The 14,438-nt window shown below is 40.8% G+C and overlaps 1 protein-coding gene across 2 annotated transcripts in view; it reads left to right on the top strand.

Annotated features, from left to right (window-relative positions):
• The first annotated feature begins 1,128 nt into the window (after nucleotides 1-1,128).
• Nucleotides 1,129-14,438, top strand: part of LOC124119138 — a 68,063-nt gene continuing 54,753 nt past the window's right edge. The window contains exons 1-2 of one of the 2 annotated variants that reach the window (XM_048398208.1): nucleotides 1,151-1,198; nucleotides 1,299-1,370. In XM_048398208.1, coding sequence (XP_048254165.1) covers nucleotides 1,314-1,370 — 57 coding nt within the window. In that variant the 5' untranslated portion in view covers nucleotides 1,151-1,198; nucleotides 1,299-1,313. Of the gene's footprint in view, nucleotides 1,199-1,298; nucleotides 1,371-14,438 lie in introns of both variants that reach the window. The other variant, XM_048398210.1, reaches the window with a different exon arrangement.

Genomic DNA, 14,438 nt, shown 5'->3' with positions numbered 1-14,438 from the left:
GGTTATAGTGCCAAACATAAACATACAAAATTAACAAATGAAATACATGAACCCAATACATTGAAGCAAGTGGTGTCTGTGAAATAAAATTATGCAGTTTTCTATTTACTATATGCATATAATTAAGCTACTCAAATCTTTTGCTTTTGACAATGAAATCGTGAACTGATTGAAAAATAGCCATGTTTGTAGAACTATAGCCATGTAATATCGTTTTTAAATCATACCCAAGTGTGTAGAAATACACAGTGTATCTGATATTATCGTATTTTCGACAGGTATAGAAAATGTGAATTGCATCTTCAAAGTGATACCCACAAGTGAAGTCTGGTATGTCTGATACATGTCGTCTAAACTTATTCGCATGATCTATGACCGTATTTTAAGTCTAAGTTATTTATAATTGTATCAGAAGGATTAATTAAGGATTTAAATTCTTTTAATGAGCGAGCATTAGTTACTTCATCGGGTAGAGTGTTCCACAGGTTAATCGTATCAGGACGAAATGATTTAGCATAGGTCTGGTTTTACATTTGATTGTTTGTATGTTAGATCTATTTCTAAGGTTATAAATACCATTATCAGAGACTTGACTTGGAGTGAGATAATTGCGATATACACGTGAAATACCGTTATTTCATTCTGTAAAACGTAATCTATTTGGAGCGGTTTCTTCATTCTTTTAAAGACTGACAATTTGTTTCATTATGAATTTTAACATGACTGGTACCACGAACCTCCCAACAAATAGTTCTCAATGCAATGTATAAAATGATATCAACGTGTGTTCTCAAAACATGCATTGTACAATAATGCAATACATCTTGTGGCAAAGAAAAGGATTACGAGCATGCTATTAAGCTATGCTATTCACAGACAACTGTAGTATGTAAATGCATGTAGAATGAGAACAGTGTGTAGAACTAATGATTATCACTGCTCAGGGGACGGACAAACAACAAATCTGTCTTAACATTCAATGGTTCCTCTTTTGAATGATTGTGATTGGTTGTGTGATCATGACTATAATATGCAAATCACGTGGTCTTCTTCTCAACAAATGTGATTGGATGTTTGACTGTTCAGTACAACTGACGTGTCTGACAGATTAGATATAAATACCGATGAGTAAAACGACTTGTTACAGACGGCGGCTGGACACTGAAATAACAGTATCTCTCCTCATTCAATAGGAAAGGTCAGTTACTTTCTTATCCTTAAACACTGCTGTCACATAGCTTATTCCTTGATACATCTCCACACCTTGTTTAATGCTTTGTATTAATTTCATATTTCAGTCTTAAGCACCCACAATGGCGAGGTTCCTGTTCGGTTTTGTGCTCCTTTTGTCTCCTGCAGCAGCGCATGAGGTGAGTGAGTGACAGCAATGAATTTATGCCATTCAGTGTTGCGATGATGACATTGCACATTGTCTGTGAAGTTAAACAAATGAATAGTGGTACCTCCGTGAGGACGCCATGTTAGATGTGAGTTGACGTAAAATGGGGTTTAACGTTGCAATCAAGATTATTGCATTTATATATCGACGTGCGTCTGCTCTCCCAGGCAGACGCTTTATCCACTAGACCACGAAGGTTAGGATTGGTCCCCAAAACCTATATTGGTTATTAGACGCGACTAAATGGAATAGGTGGTCAGACTCGGTGACTTGCAATTGTATGATTGCGTGTCAATGTACTCCGATGGCGTCGATCGCTGATCATAATATTCCTCACTGGATTTTCTGGTCAGGACTCGATCAATTACAGGTCACCGCCAAATGGCTGGCATAGTGCGGTGTTAAACAGCATTGCCTTATTAAGTTCTCTGATCTCAATTCTTTTAATGTAAAAGTTGAATTATGACAATGATACTTAATGTTTTATTTATTTCTAATTGTATTTGGAATTTTGCTGATTGCGGCGTTAAGCAACAATAAATTCCAATATTTGTAGTGGAGAAATATCAGCGCTACCCTCGGGGATACGACAATGCTGTTGAACGTGGCAATAAGAGATGGCATCATTGAACTGCAGTCCCACAAACCAGCCAATGCGCCTGCCTCTTTCCGAGAAACAACCAACCTCCACGTGTTTTCCAGGGTATGTGTTATTTATTCTACTCTAAATGGTACAATAAACGTTGAAATATTTTCTGACGAAATTTGTGTTTACCTTAACGTCCATTTCAATAAGCTTACATTCCAACTAACCGTTTTCTTTAAACACCATTGCCCCCTTGTAAGTCTTGGGTAAAACTGGTACCCAGTAACATACGCATACAGAAAGGTCAACTGAAATAGATTTGTAAGACAGACACTGTTACCTATCAGACTGCATGTCCCAATAGTGCTGATTGTCGCTTTAAGTCACCGATCTGCCTGGTCCAGTCCCGGTTATTTACAGGCCACCTTGATAGAACTTGCAGCGATGTCTACAGCGGAACAAAATCACCCATTTATGCTAGCTTCATTTTCTTTTATCTCATTTCAGCAACTTGTTGCCATGAGAAATTCGGTGGACAAAGAATGCTATGTCAGACATATCAAAGAAACCTTTGAAGAGTTGAAAGTGAAAATAGGAGGTATCGAACAGGTACGTTTCAATAGTTTTGCTTCAATTTCTAACAAAGATTAGGAAATGTTGTTTAAAGGGTAGAATACTTACTAAGGATATGTACTTACGTCTGGCGTCCGGATTCCAGAGCTTCTCTCAAAGGAATACAAAGAGAGCTATTTTGCTTGGTCAAGCAAATGTACCACCAAATCCTTCTCTCAATGATTAACAGTCTGTATATCTGTAATACAATCAAGGAAGGATTATATTTACAGGAATGAGTGAGTGAGTGTGGTTTTACGCCACTTTTAGCAATATTACAGCAATATCACGCCGGGGGGCAACAGCAATGAGATTCACACATTCTGCCAATTGCAATGTAGTAGGTCGATCTCGGGCATTCAGAGTCACAAGCGAACGCTTTTACCTCTATGCTACCCTATTGTCCATTGTATTAAGAGGAAGTATTTGGGTACGAGTGGAATTAATATCATGTAGATTCTCAAAACCTCAAAGGTTTTGCTTGATCTTAGGAGATGATGTTTAAAGGGTAGAATACTAACTAAGCATATGTACTGACGTCTGGCGTACATCCGTCCGGATTCCAGAGCTTCATTCAAAGGAGTACAAAGAGAGCTTTATTGCTGGGTCTAGCAAATGTGCCACCAAATCCTTCTCTCAATGATTAACTATAATACGAAATACAATCAAGGAAGGGTTTTCTTTATATTCATAGGAATGAGTGAGCGATAATGGTTTTATGCCGCTTTCAGCAAAATGTTACCAATATCACGGCGAGGGACATCAAAAATGGGGAATTGAACCCAAGCCTTCGGCGTGACAGCCAAACGGTTTAACGCCGTGCCACGCATATGCAAGTTTATTTTGTTTATACAAAACGTCAACGCCAGAGAATAACCATTCTAGGTGATCAGGGGCTTGATTATTCTTATTGGAAAACATTCACGCTCCCAACATTTCCAAATTTATTGTATTATTGACTGGATGCAATTCCCTATTTTGACTTGTACCTGTTTGTTCAGGTGGACCCGTTCTGTGTGGTTGTGGCGGGTGCCACGGGTGGGGGAGCATACGCTCACCTTTTCATTGATACATTGACGATAACATTTATTTGTCGTGATCCCCTACTTTCGTTGGAGAGTATATTTCACATTTTGTCCGATTCTTGTCTCCACAGCTGTCTTAGTCCTGAAGTGAAACGTTAAGAAATAAGTAATGTTTTCTCATTTACTCCTAAAGCACAATGCAACCGTAGGCCAGCTGAAGATTGGATCGACGTGAAGAAGGTTTGCCCCATTGAGCCGTGGGCTGTGAAGGAGCTCCTTGGAGATGAGATCGACTGCTTCTGCCGCTTCCACGACGTCTACTTCGTCGGTCTCGTGCACACAGGCACCGTTGGCCTCACAGGTATGTATTGTCTTACATCATTGGTTGTGTGAAACTCTAAATTGTAAATACATATTTTGTGTAAGACATTGTCCGAGTGGTGTTCCCGTTTATTACTCGCCCGTTTAAGATTCCACTGTTTAATAACAATAAACTGGTGTTAAATACCAAAGCGCGTGCTTTCATGTAGGTACTCCCGGAACAAATTCCAAGAAAAATATGGAAAAACTTTCAACATCACATCACTTATTCTATGACATTGCGTATACTGATAGATCACTCAAAACTCGATGACATGAACCCTGTTTAGGGACATTGTCTCGCTGGTGTAGCCTGCAACAAAGTTTCAAAGATTACGTTATAACGTCGGTGTTCAATCGACACATCGAAGATCAAGATTCCCCTCATGGGTACCATGTGTGAAGCCCATATCCGGTGTACCCACCCATACCTCCGTGAATTTGCCTAAATATTTCTAAAAGCGGCATAAAACCATACTTACTCCCTCACTGTATTTTTCTGTTAAAATCAATTGGATTATGCTGTGGATCGCGTCAATGTCTTGGTCTTCAGCAACCCATGCTTGCCGTAAAAGGCGACCAAGCTTGTCGTAAGAGGCGACTAACGGGATCGGGTGGTCAGGCTCGCTGACTTGGTTGATGCATGTCATCGTATCCCAATTGCGTGGATCGATGCTCATGTTGTCAATCACTGAATTGTCTGGTCCAGACTCGATTATTTACAGACTGCCGTCATATAGCTGGAATATTGCTGAGTGCGGCGTTTAGCAACAAACCAACCAACAATGTCTTCCTTTTACACACGACGCCAGACTTCTTGTATTCATACGCTTCACCTGGTTTATGACGGGAATTCCAATAGTTCGATCAAATTAGGTTTGAAAAGTTTATAAGCGGCAAGTAATAAATACATTACTAAACTCGCTCCCATGTAATACCGTTTTTATTAAACATTCGCTCGTCAAATACCAGAATTAATCATTCGTTTCTTTAAATTGGTATTACACGGGAGCTCGTTTTGGCACTATGTTGTACACCTGTTTCCTTATATGTCATTAATATTTACTGGCGATTCCTCCACATAAAACCTTTAACTCACTCACTCACTCCACGTAAAACCTATCTAAAAATGTGAACTAATTGTGGCGTAAGTCAATAAACAATCCTTGTTAATCGAATGAGGTAAGTATTTGTGTTCAACGTTTATTGCGTGACACTGATAGTAGTAACATTGATTTTGTCTACTTTACTTTGCTTGTGTTTTCATGCTGTTTTAAAGTTCTGGGTTTTTAACTAGGACAATCTGAATCTCACTACAGTATCTTTATTATCGCATACGTATAGCATTATACCTTAATAGACTTAATTTGATTATTACAGCTCCATCCAGGAGACGCAAACGTGCAGCAGCTGCTCGGGTATCTGTTGCAAGCGCTTGCTGCTGTTGTTGTCACTGTACAGACCAATTAGTACTGGGATAACGTCAAGTTCACTCAGTAACTCATGAGTTACAATAAGTATCCAGTGTCGGATTTCAATAAGGCCACTCGATAACGCAAAAAGTATGCATTCTCTCAATTTCAATTGATGTCATACGAAGGTAAATATAGATATTTACCACAATGTTACAATAAACCAATGTTTCAAACCAATTGCTTTGTGAGAAAATGTGTTGTTTTTGCACAATTACAAACATTATGAATATCTATATCTATACTATTTCTAACATTTTTTGTTTGTTTGAATTTTAACGCCGCAATCAGCAATATTCCTCCTGTTTGACGGCGGTCGGTCCATAATCGAGTCTTGACCAGACAATCCAGTGATGATTATCATGAGCATCGATCCACACAATTAGGGTTGATGAGATGCTTCAACCAAGTCAGCAAGCCTGACCACCCGATCCTGTAAGTCGCCTCTTACGACAAGCATATTGGCTTTTCACGGCACGAATGGGTTGCTGAAGAACTATCCTCCCCGGATCTTCACGGGTCACCATCAGAAAATACTTGCATCAGAAGTAGTTCAGGAATGTAGAGACTTGCTCGATACAGAGAGAGGTGGCTCTTCTTCTGTGTAGATTTCCATAAGAATTCACAATAAGAAGCAAGTTGAGAAGTCATTTCGCAGAATTGAGGGATTATCAAAGCACTTGGCCTTGTCTTTATAGAATCTGCCCCTCCATGGAATTTACCTTCTACCATTCTGAGTGAGGGAGAGAGTTGTGTGACTTTATGGCAGTCTGTAGACTTGGGCAGGCAAACCAGTGGTTAATAGTATGACCAACGAGGGGTACCATGACAAAGTGTCAGCCGGATGAGGCATTTTAACATCTTCGGTTTCTACGTAAATGCCCCACAGAACCTTAATACATGAGATTCTTGGGGCGGTTTGGTACGCGTGTGGTTAAAGCGTTGGCTCGTCACGCCGAACACGCGAGTTCGATTCCCCATATTTGTACCATTTCTAAAGCCCATTTCTGGGCTTCCGAAGAAGTATTGCTAAATGCGGCGTAAAACCATACTCGCTCGCTCATGGTATCCTTAACATACACTTGCCACACTAATAGAAAACATAGAAAATCAAACACATCAAAATATATGTCCCCTTTATCAATACAAATTGATGAATGGATTGACTAATTAATGCCGCGCCCAGCAATATTCCAGCTGCATGAGGCTGGTTCGTAATGGCGAGTTTGGACCACACGATTCAGTAACTACGAAACTGGTATACGGTGACATTCATCATCCAAATCAACGAGTCTCACCACGCGATCCCTTTTAGTCACCCCTTACTTCAAGCATGGGTTGCTGAAGACCAAGCCTAAACCCGGATCTTAACGGATCCTTCCTCAATTATACATAACATAACATAATCTTCGGACGCATCAGGATCCTTTAGCATCATCATCACCACATACAGATTCCTAGTCACTGTACATATTATGTAAATACAATGTCTGTCAAACAAATAATCTGCAGGGGCAAGCGCAAGCTATTGCAGTACACAAATGCAATATCCACCCATTATTAGAATGACCAATAAAGCTCTTAAGAATGCCACGTAGTGTTTTTTGACAATACAGATTTATAAATGAAACACATGTGCTAAACGTTAGTGAACACTGGTAATAACATAGAAAAGCATGAGTCATTGGATAATGGATGCTGGTGGCAATTTGGAACCTTTCCCAGATCTCTTTATGAGACCGACCCTTTCATAGTCTCGGTAGGTGGAAGCTTAAGGGGCTGGGACTTCATCGAAATAAATATTGTTCCAGAAAGTTCTTGCAACAAATTCTTATGCTTCAGACTTCTAAAAACAGAATAAAAGGTTGCATGCCACAAAAGTTACATTGTTGCAAGGTGTTTCTTTCTACAAAATATTCACGCCCACAGATTAATTTAATATTGGTAGTCGTTCCTTATGTTACATATTATTTCCAATTTTGATTTGATTCAGTAGCCTTCGATAACTACAGGGATCTGTCGCTGAAACCAAACTACAACTCTCTAACTCTATCCTCCTTCCCCTCTTACTGGGTTACAACTTCCAACCCCAACACACACACACACACACACACACATACACACACTAACACACTAACACACTAACACTAACACTAACACATTTAAAATGAAGGCTTAAGTCCATACAAACAAAAGAGCCCTGCATAGAATTTCGTTCAACTTGATATTTATGCACAGCTCCATGTAAGAAGAGACCCGTGAAGATTCCGGGGTAGAATAGGTCTTCAGAAACCCTTGCTTGCCGTAAAAAGGGACTATGCTTGTCGTAAAAGGCGACTAATGGGATCGGGTGGTTTGGCTCGCTGACTTGGTTGATGCATGTCATCGATCCCAATTGCGTGGATCGGTGCTCATGATATTAATCACTGGATTGTCTGGTCCAGACTCGATTATTTACAGACCGCCATCATATAGCTGGAATATTGCTGAGTGCGGCGTTAAACAACAAACCAACTAACCAACCATCCATGTAAGAAGACATATAAACATACCATATGAATATATCCTTAAATGAACCACATATCTAACATGATGGGTAGAAATGGTTGCTAGTTTGATGAAATGAAAGAATATTCAATTTTAGTTTGTTTTTTAGGGGGGGGGGGGGGGGGGGGGGGGGGGGGCGGTAGTGGTCTAGATAGACGATGATTTCGGCGGAAGCATTCGGACAGTTCGTAACTTTTTTTTTTAATACCCCCTGTTAACCGTTTCCAGTTTGCATGATTGGAAAACACATTCTGATATATATATATATATATATATATATATATATATACACAAAACCAAACTAAAACTAACTTCGACTTGTTCTCAAATAGCTGAAAATATTTTCTATGTACAATTTAACAGTAAAATTCCTTTTAACATGGTAAGGAGACACGAGTTGCCTCCCTTTAGTTGCAGTTCAACCATTGTACATGTTTTATGTAAGGTGAGGCTTAATCCTGCATTCATGATCATTGCATTTACAAAGCCACGTGTACGAGTGAGGGGTGTGTGTATGTGTGTGTGTGTGTTTGTGTGTGTGTGTGTGTGTGTGTGTGTGTGTGTGTGTGTGTGTGTGTGTACTATACAATGCTAATGCCGGTGTGACATTGAAAATGGACCCGCGTTGAAAAGTGACCCTGGAGACAGACCAGGGTCAGTTTTCAACAGTTGAAAAGTGACCCTGTGAGCTTACCAAGTCGTTTAATAGTGACCCGGGCCTCATGTTGAAAAGTGACTCCGTTGAATTGTGACTTCTAGTGTAAATAGAAAAATCGAATTTTATAATCGATAAAATCTTTTAAGTGTCTTTATCCGGGTGTTTCTGTGTGCGTATTTGTCAGCTTGCATCAGTTGTTTTACGTACATGTATGTCTTTTTGAGTGCGGTACGGGGAACGGTGGGGGCGTTTCATGTTTTATTAAAACGGGAAAAATCCAGATTCAGGATTTACTGGCCAAATCTATAAGTCTATACAACCAGAAATCCAGCTACCTTTCAATCTTTATTTTTGTTAAGATTTAATTAATAAACATAGTTTTTTTACGAGCGGCTATCAAAACGTTTTGAGCCTCTATAACTTAAAGTTGAAATTCTGGTTAAAGTTACAATTATTTTTCAACATAGTCCCATTCCAGTTTCACACACTTGTTCCATCTGTTGTTGTTTTTCCAATCATTAATGCCCGATATAAAATCCAGCCGTTAATTGTTGTCGTCAATTGCTGGTGCTTTTTCAATTTAGGGGACAAGTGGAAATCACCTGGGGCTAGATCTGTGGGTCACAGGTCGAACCCACATTTTCGAACAGCATCCATCTGAACCCAGCTGGCGCGTACTGGTGCGTGGTCTTGTTAGATAATCTAGAAGAGGTACTAGTATATGGGTATTCTCCATTGTATAGTATAGAATCCCTTAATGTGGTAGAGAATGCTCGTCGTTATATACTTACAACAAGTGTTTTAGGCTCAAAGCATTTGATAACGTCCACATTTCCAAAATTCATTGTGCATTTTTTAAATTCGGCAAAATTCACAGATGTAACAGTTTACTGAAGTTTTTCAAAAAGTGCTGGTTTGGTTTCTTTTCATTTAATCGTGCATACCACTTTTCACAATCAAAACAGGCTTCTATAGGAATTGTGTAAAGTGTAACATCATTGTCAATTTTTTAAACGAGCTCAATCTCTTTGATTTTGTGTTTTTTCGAAGAGTTGCCTTCATTGCCACACCGATACGGAAGCAGTTCACTGACGTAATAGAACATTGCCCTTTTGGATAGGTTTTCAGCTTTCTTATCTTGAAATACCCATAGTATGCAGATATGTCTTTGATCTATTGCGTGTTTGACATTTTAAAAGCTATACTCAACAACAAAAGTTCCTGTGACACCAATATTTTAGGGTATTTTTCAAACAAGTAAAGTTTGGTTTTCATTATTGTAGTACATGTATGGAATCAAGTCACAAAACGCAACTGCTACAGAAAAGCATGCATTCCATGCAAAAGTTGACTTTTATACAAGCCCCATGCATTTCACTACCCAAGAATGGGGATAGAAACGTGTGCGTTAACGGGATTCCATATGCATTGTTAAGCATCGTGCTGACAGCAACCACTCAGAAAAACAACAAAATTATGCAATTATTCAACATTACGAAATGCCACGCCTGTCCGAAAATGAGCGTATGCGAGCCATTGGTATGCTTGAAGCAGGATCGAGTAAACGTGATGTTGCAAGACAATTTAACCTCCACAGAAACACCATTTGGTGTTTATGGGAGTGTTGGCAACAGACGAATGCAGTCAGAGACCGTCCGCGGAGTGGCAGGCCACGCGTAACCAATAATCGACAAGACAACTGGATTCGAACAACACATCTACGAAATCGATTCCAGCCAGCAACAGTGACTGCAAGAAGCATCCCTGGCCTTCCACGAATATCCTCACAAACCGTACGTCGTCGCCTCAGATGTGCAGGGATTGTCGCCTGAAGACCCGCCAGACGTCCCATTTTGACAGGACACCAACCCAAGTACGTCTACAGTGGTGCAGACAGCGTCTACGCTGGACGGCCATGCTGTGGGGACCAGTTCTATTCACCGACGAGTCTCGTTTTCACCTCAGCCACAGCGATGGACGGATTCGAGTGTACCGACGTCGAGGTGAACATTACGTCAATCATTGTGTCATGGAAGAAGATCGGTTCCCGGTGTGTTGGGTGGGTGGGGAGGTTGGGGGTGGGGGGAGGTTGGTGGTAAGGTGGGGGGGTGGGGGGGGGTCATAGTGGTAGCTACCGCGACGAGTTCATCGGCCCTGTTGATCTACCGTTTTTGGGTCGTCATGGCCCGGGCTTTACCTTTCAACATGACAATGCCCGGCCTCATATGGCTCGACTGGTTCAGGTGTCTCTTCAACAAAACAACGTGAATGTCATCCCCTGGCCGGCTGGCTCCCCTGATCTCTCACTAATTGAGCACATGTGGGATGAAATGGATCGGCGCATTCGACGTCAACACGTGTTCCACAGACAGTCCAGGAACTTCGAAACCTGCTCCAGCAGATATGGACAGATATCCCACAGGACGCCTGGTCCATTCCATGAGACGAAGATGTGTTGCTTGTATCGCAACCAGAGGTGGAGACACACGCTATTGATTTGAAAATTGACATTTTGGCATGTTCATGTTTTTCATGAAATCACGCATCTTCTGAAGTCAGTATGGCAAATTAAACCATTTGATCACTTACAGGAGTCTTTTATCTGCTGCAAACCGAGATTGTTTCAGATTTGGTAAAAACATAACTTTGCATTAAGTCTTGTTCAATGTCACAGGAACTTTTGTTGTTCAGTATAGTAAAAAAGTTTAATCTTTTGAAAACAAACTTGGTATTTTGCTGTTGGCGAGTTTGGTAACGTCCATCGCTTTTCCTGCACTTTTGTTTCACGTTGCAAATGATGGTAGTGGCCATTGTAGCATATGTGATCAGAAACTTCTAGGGTTTATAATACAAAACTATGTATTTCTGATCTGCTTCAACCGCCTTGTATAAACCGTTGTTATTCCTAATTCGATAATGACGATGATGCGATCTACCCTTCCAACAGAGATGCTAATAACCCAGTAAACACAGGGGGTCCAGGCAACGTTGCATACGTAGGTTACTATTTGGTTACTCTGTAGACGCTCAGTAATGTTACAAAAACGTTCCTGTGGAACCATGCAACGTCTGTGCAACGTTCGACTTATTGGCTGCTTAAAAACGTTGTAGCAATATTACGACAACGTCACGTTGCTTAAACAAAGTAACGTTCTTACAACGTTGTGGGCACGGTCTTTTGGTAGCTGGTAACACTTGCAGTCTTCCCTTTCAGACCTTTGTCATGCATTAGACTAATGGTTTCTATTGAGTTCCATCGAAAACGTCCCCACGCATCGAATGCGAATGGTGCTTTTAATGATATAGTTTCTTATTGATACTAACTTCTCACAATATCGTTTATTCATTTGTGAAGTGGGATTTCATATTTTGAAATATTACGGGGTTGAAGTTTGTATGTAAATATACCAACTTGCGTGTCAACACAATATATATTTGCATCAATATAATAATAGAATGACTTCAAATCACAACATTTATATATGCTTGTACTAAAATATACTTGACATCACGTTAACTCTTCTAAAAATAATCATTAAACGCTATTCATAACACCACCATGAACATTTTATGCGTGGGGACATTTTAGGTTGGGGACGTTTTCGGTGTACCTCTTTCTATCTAGCTTCCAGATTGTAGATATAATATCTTCGGATAATCAACTTCAACCATTCAGGACACAGTGCTCTCTCTCTCTCTCTCTCTCGCTCTCTCTCTCTCTCACGCGCGCACGCACGCACGCACGCACGCACTCACACACACACACACACACACACACACACACACTTTCTATCTAGCTTCCAGATTGTAGATATAATATCTTCGGATAATCAACTTCAACCATTCAGGGCACAGTGCTCTCTCTCTCTCTCTCTCTCTCTCTCTCTCTCTCTTGCTCTCTCTCTCTCTCTCTCTTGCTCTCTCTCTCTCTCTCTCTCTCGCACGCACGCACGCACGCACGCACACGCACGCACGCACGCACGCACGCACGCACGCACGCACGCACGCACGCACACACACACACACACACACACACACACACACACACACACACACACACACACATATATAATACTACCCTGCACCCACATACTTGCTGTAACACACATGCACCCACCGGGCCACTTTCGTTCAGCCCGAAGACTGGTGCCCCATTGTAACCACCGTGGTGTTATGATTGAAATACTACCCAAAGCCACGTAAAACCCAATCAAACAAACATAACACACGTGCAAACGTACGCACAGGCAGTCACATGACAGCTGTACATGCACACACATTTTTGGACATTTCTAAAGTGAGTTAGTGAGTGAGTGAGGCGAGTGAGTGAGTTAATGCTTCACGTCACATCGGCAATATTTTAGCCATATCGTGACGACCATTTCTAAAGCCAGGAACCGTGGCAATTTGTATGATTATGTATACGTTAACAAATGCCTATAAATGCGTGTCACCTCCAACCCTCATCCCGAACACACTGATAAATATTTGCACCAATTTAGACATGTTGCCAAAGTCTTCTGGAAAGCAGAATAAACCACAAGTCATAGTTCAACGGAGTCACTTTTCAACGCGAGGCCCAGGTCACTATTTAACGACTTGGTAAGCTCACAGGGTCACTTTTCAACTGTTGAAAACTGACCCTGGTCTGTTGAAAACTGAGACCGGGTATGTTTTCAACGTTGAATACTGACTCCCGGGTCACTTTTCAACGCGGGTCCATTTTCAATGTCACACCGGCATTACAGTGCTAGCCCACTGAGATACCATATCGCAGCTTAACATGTCTACTCCTCTCAGACACAGTACAGGGACTCCCAGTCTTTGTGTTAACCCCTTAATGGTGAGTTCCATCTTCAACATCTTTCAATGTGAAGAGGCATAGGAATCGAAACACCGACCCTCTGCTCTCCGAGCAAACGCTCCTTCCACTATCCGATGGAGGCGGTTTTCAATATAAGAGTTGCACAACACCTTTTGTTTGGTGACCTCTCATTTCCCATCACAGCAGTTTATTGTCCATGTGACGTCACCGGTTGTTGATAAAGAAAGCATTCTCTACTTTATGCTTCAATGTATGTTTTCATCACTATCTCATACTCATTCCACTCACTTCGTGTGTTTACCTTTTGACATGTTCCATGAATATGTGGACATCAACCATGACATAACAACTGTACACTCCCCATCACCCTTTTGGATATGTACAATGATAACTAATCATAAACCCCGGATAGGGAAATACGACACTCAAATTACAGAGGATCAAGAATGGACCGGCAGTGCAGTAGTATTCGACAACGAGATCCTCGACTAACTTGGAATGTGTGGTCGAAGTCTGGGATTTTACGTGTCTTCACATAGTTGTTGTCTTGACATGTGATTTATATATTATTAATTTGAAATAATTTACATTCGCACATTACATGTTTAACATCTTTAAAAGGGATCTCCACATGGACAAGACGGATTGGGAGAGGAGCGCCCTTGGTGTGCCTGTACCTGATTTTATAATTGCATGTTGTCTGTTCATATCAAAATATGACAACCACCTGCGCTTATGGTAGTAGGGGATAGACGAAATGAACACAACAAATGTTAAGTAATTGTTTGAAGGCGATATCATCGTTCTGCTTTTTTCCTCAGTTTATTTTGTACGAGTTGTTTTAACTCCAACGGAAAAGTTCAATGCGTGAATGTTTTATGAAGCACACATGTAGATTCTTACACTTGGTAAATACATGTTGCTGTACATCTTCCGGATGTTCCTACAGAAACA

The sequence above is a fragment of the Haliotis rufescens genome, unplaced genomic scaffold (assembly GCF_023055435.1).
Source record: "Haliotis rufescens isolate VD_foot unplaced genomic scaffold, xgHalRufe1.0.p SCAF_18, whole genome shotgun sequence".
Taxonomy (NCBI): domain Eukaryota; kingdom Metazoa; phylum Mollusca; class Gastropoda; order Lepetellida; family Haliotidae; genus Haliotis; species Haliotis rufescens.
This window is presented reverse-complemented; position numbering and strand designations above follow the sequence as displayed.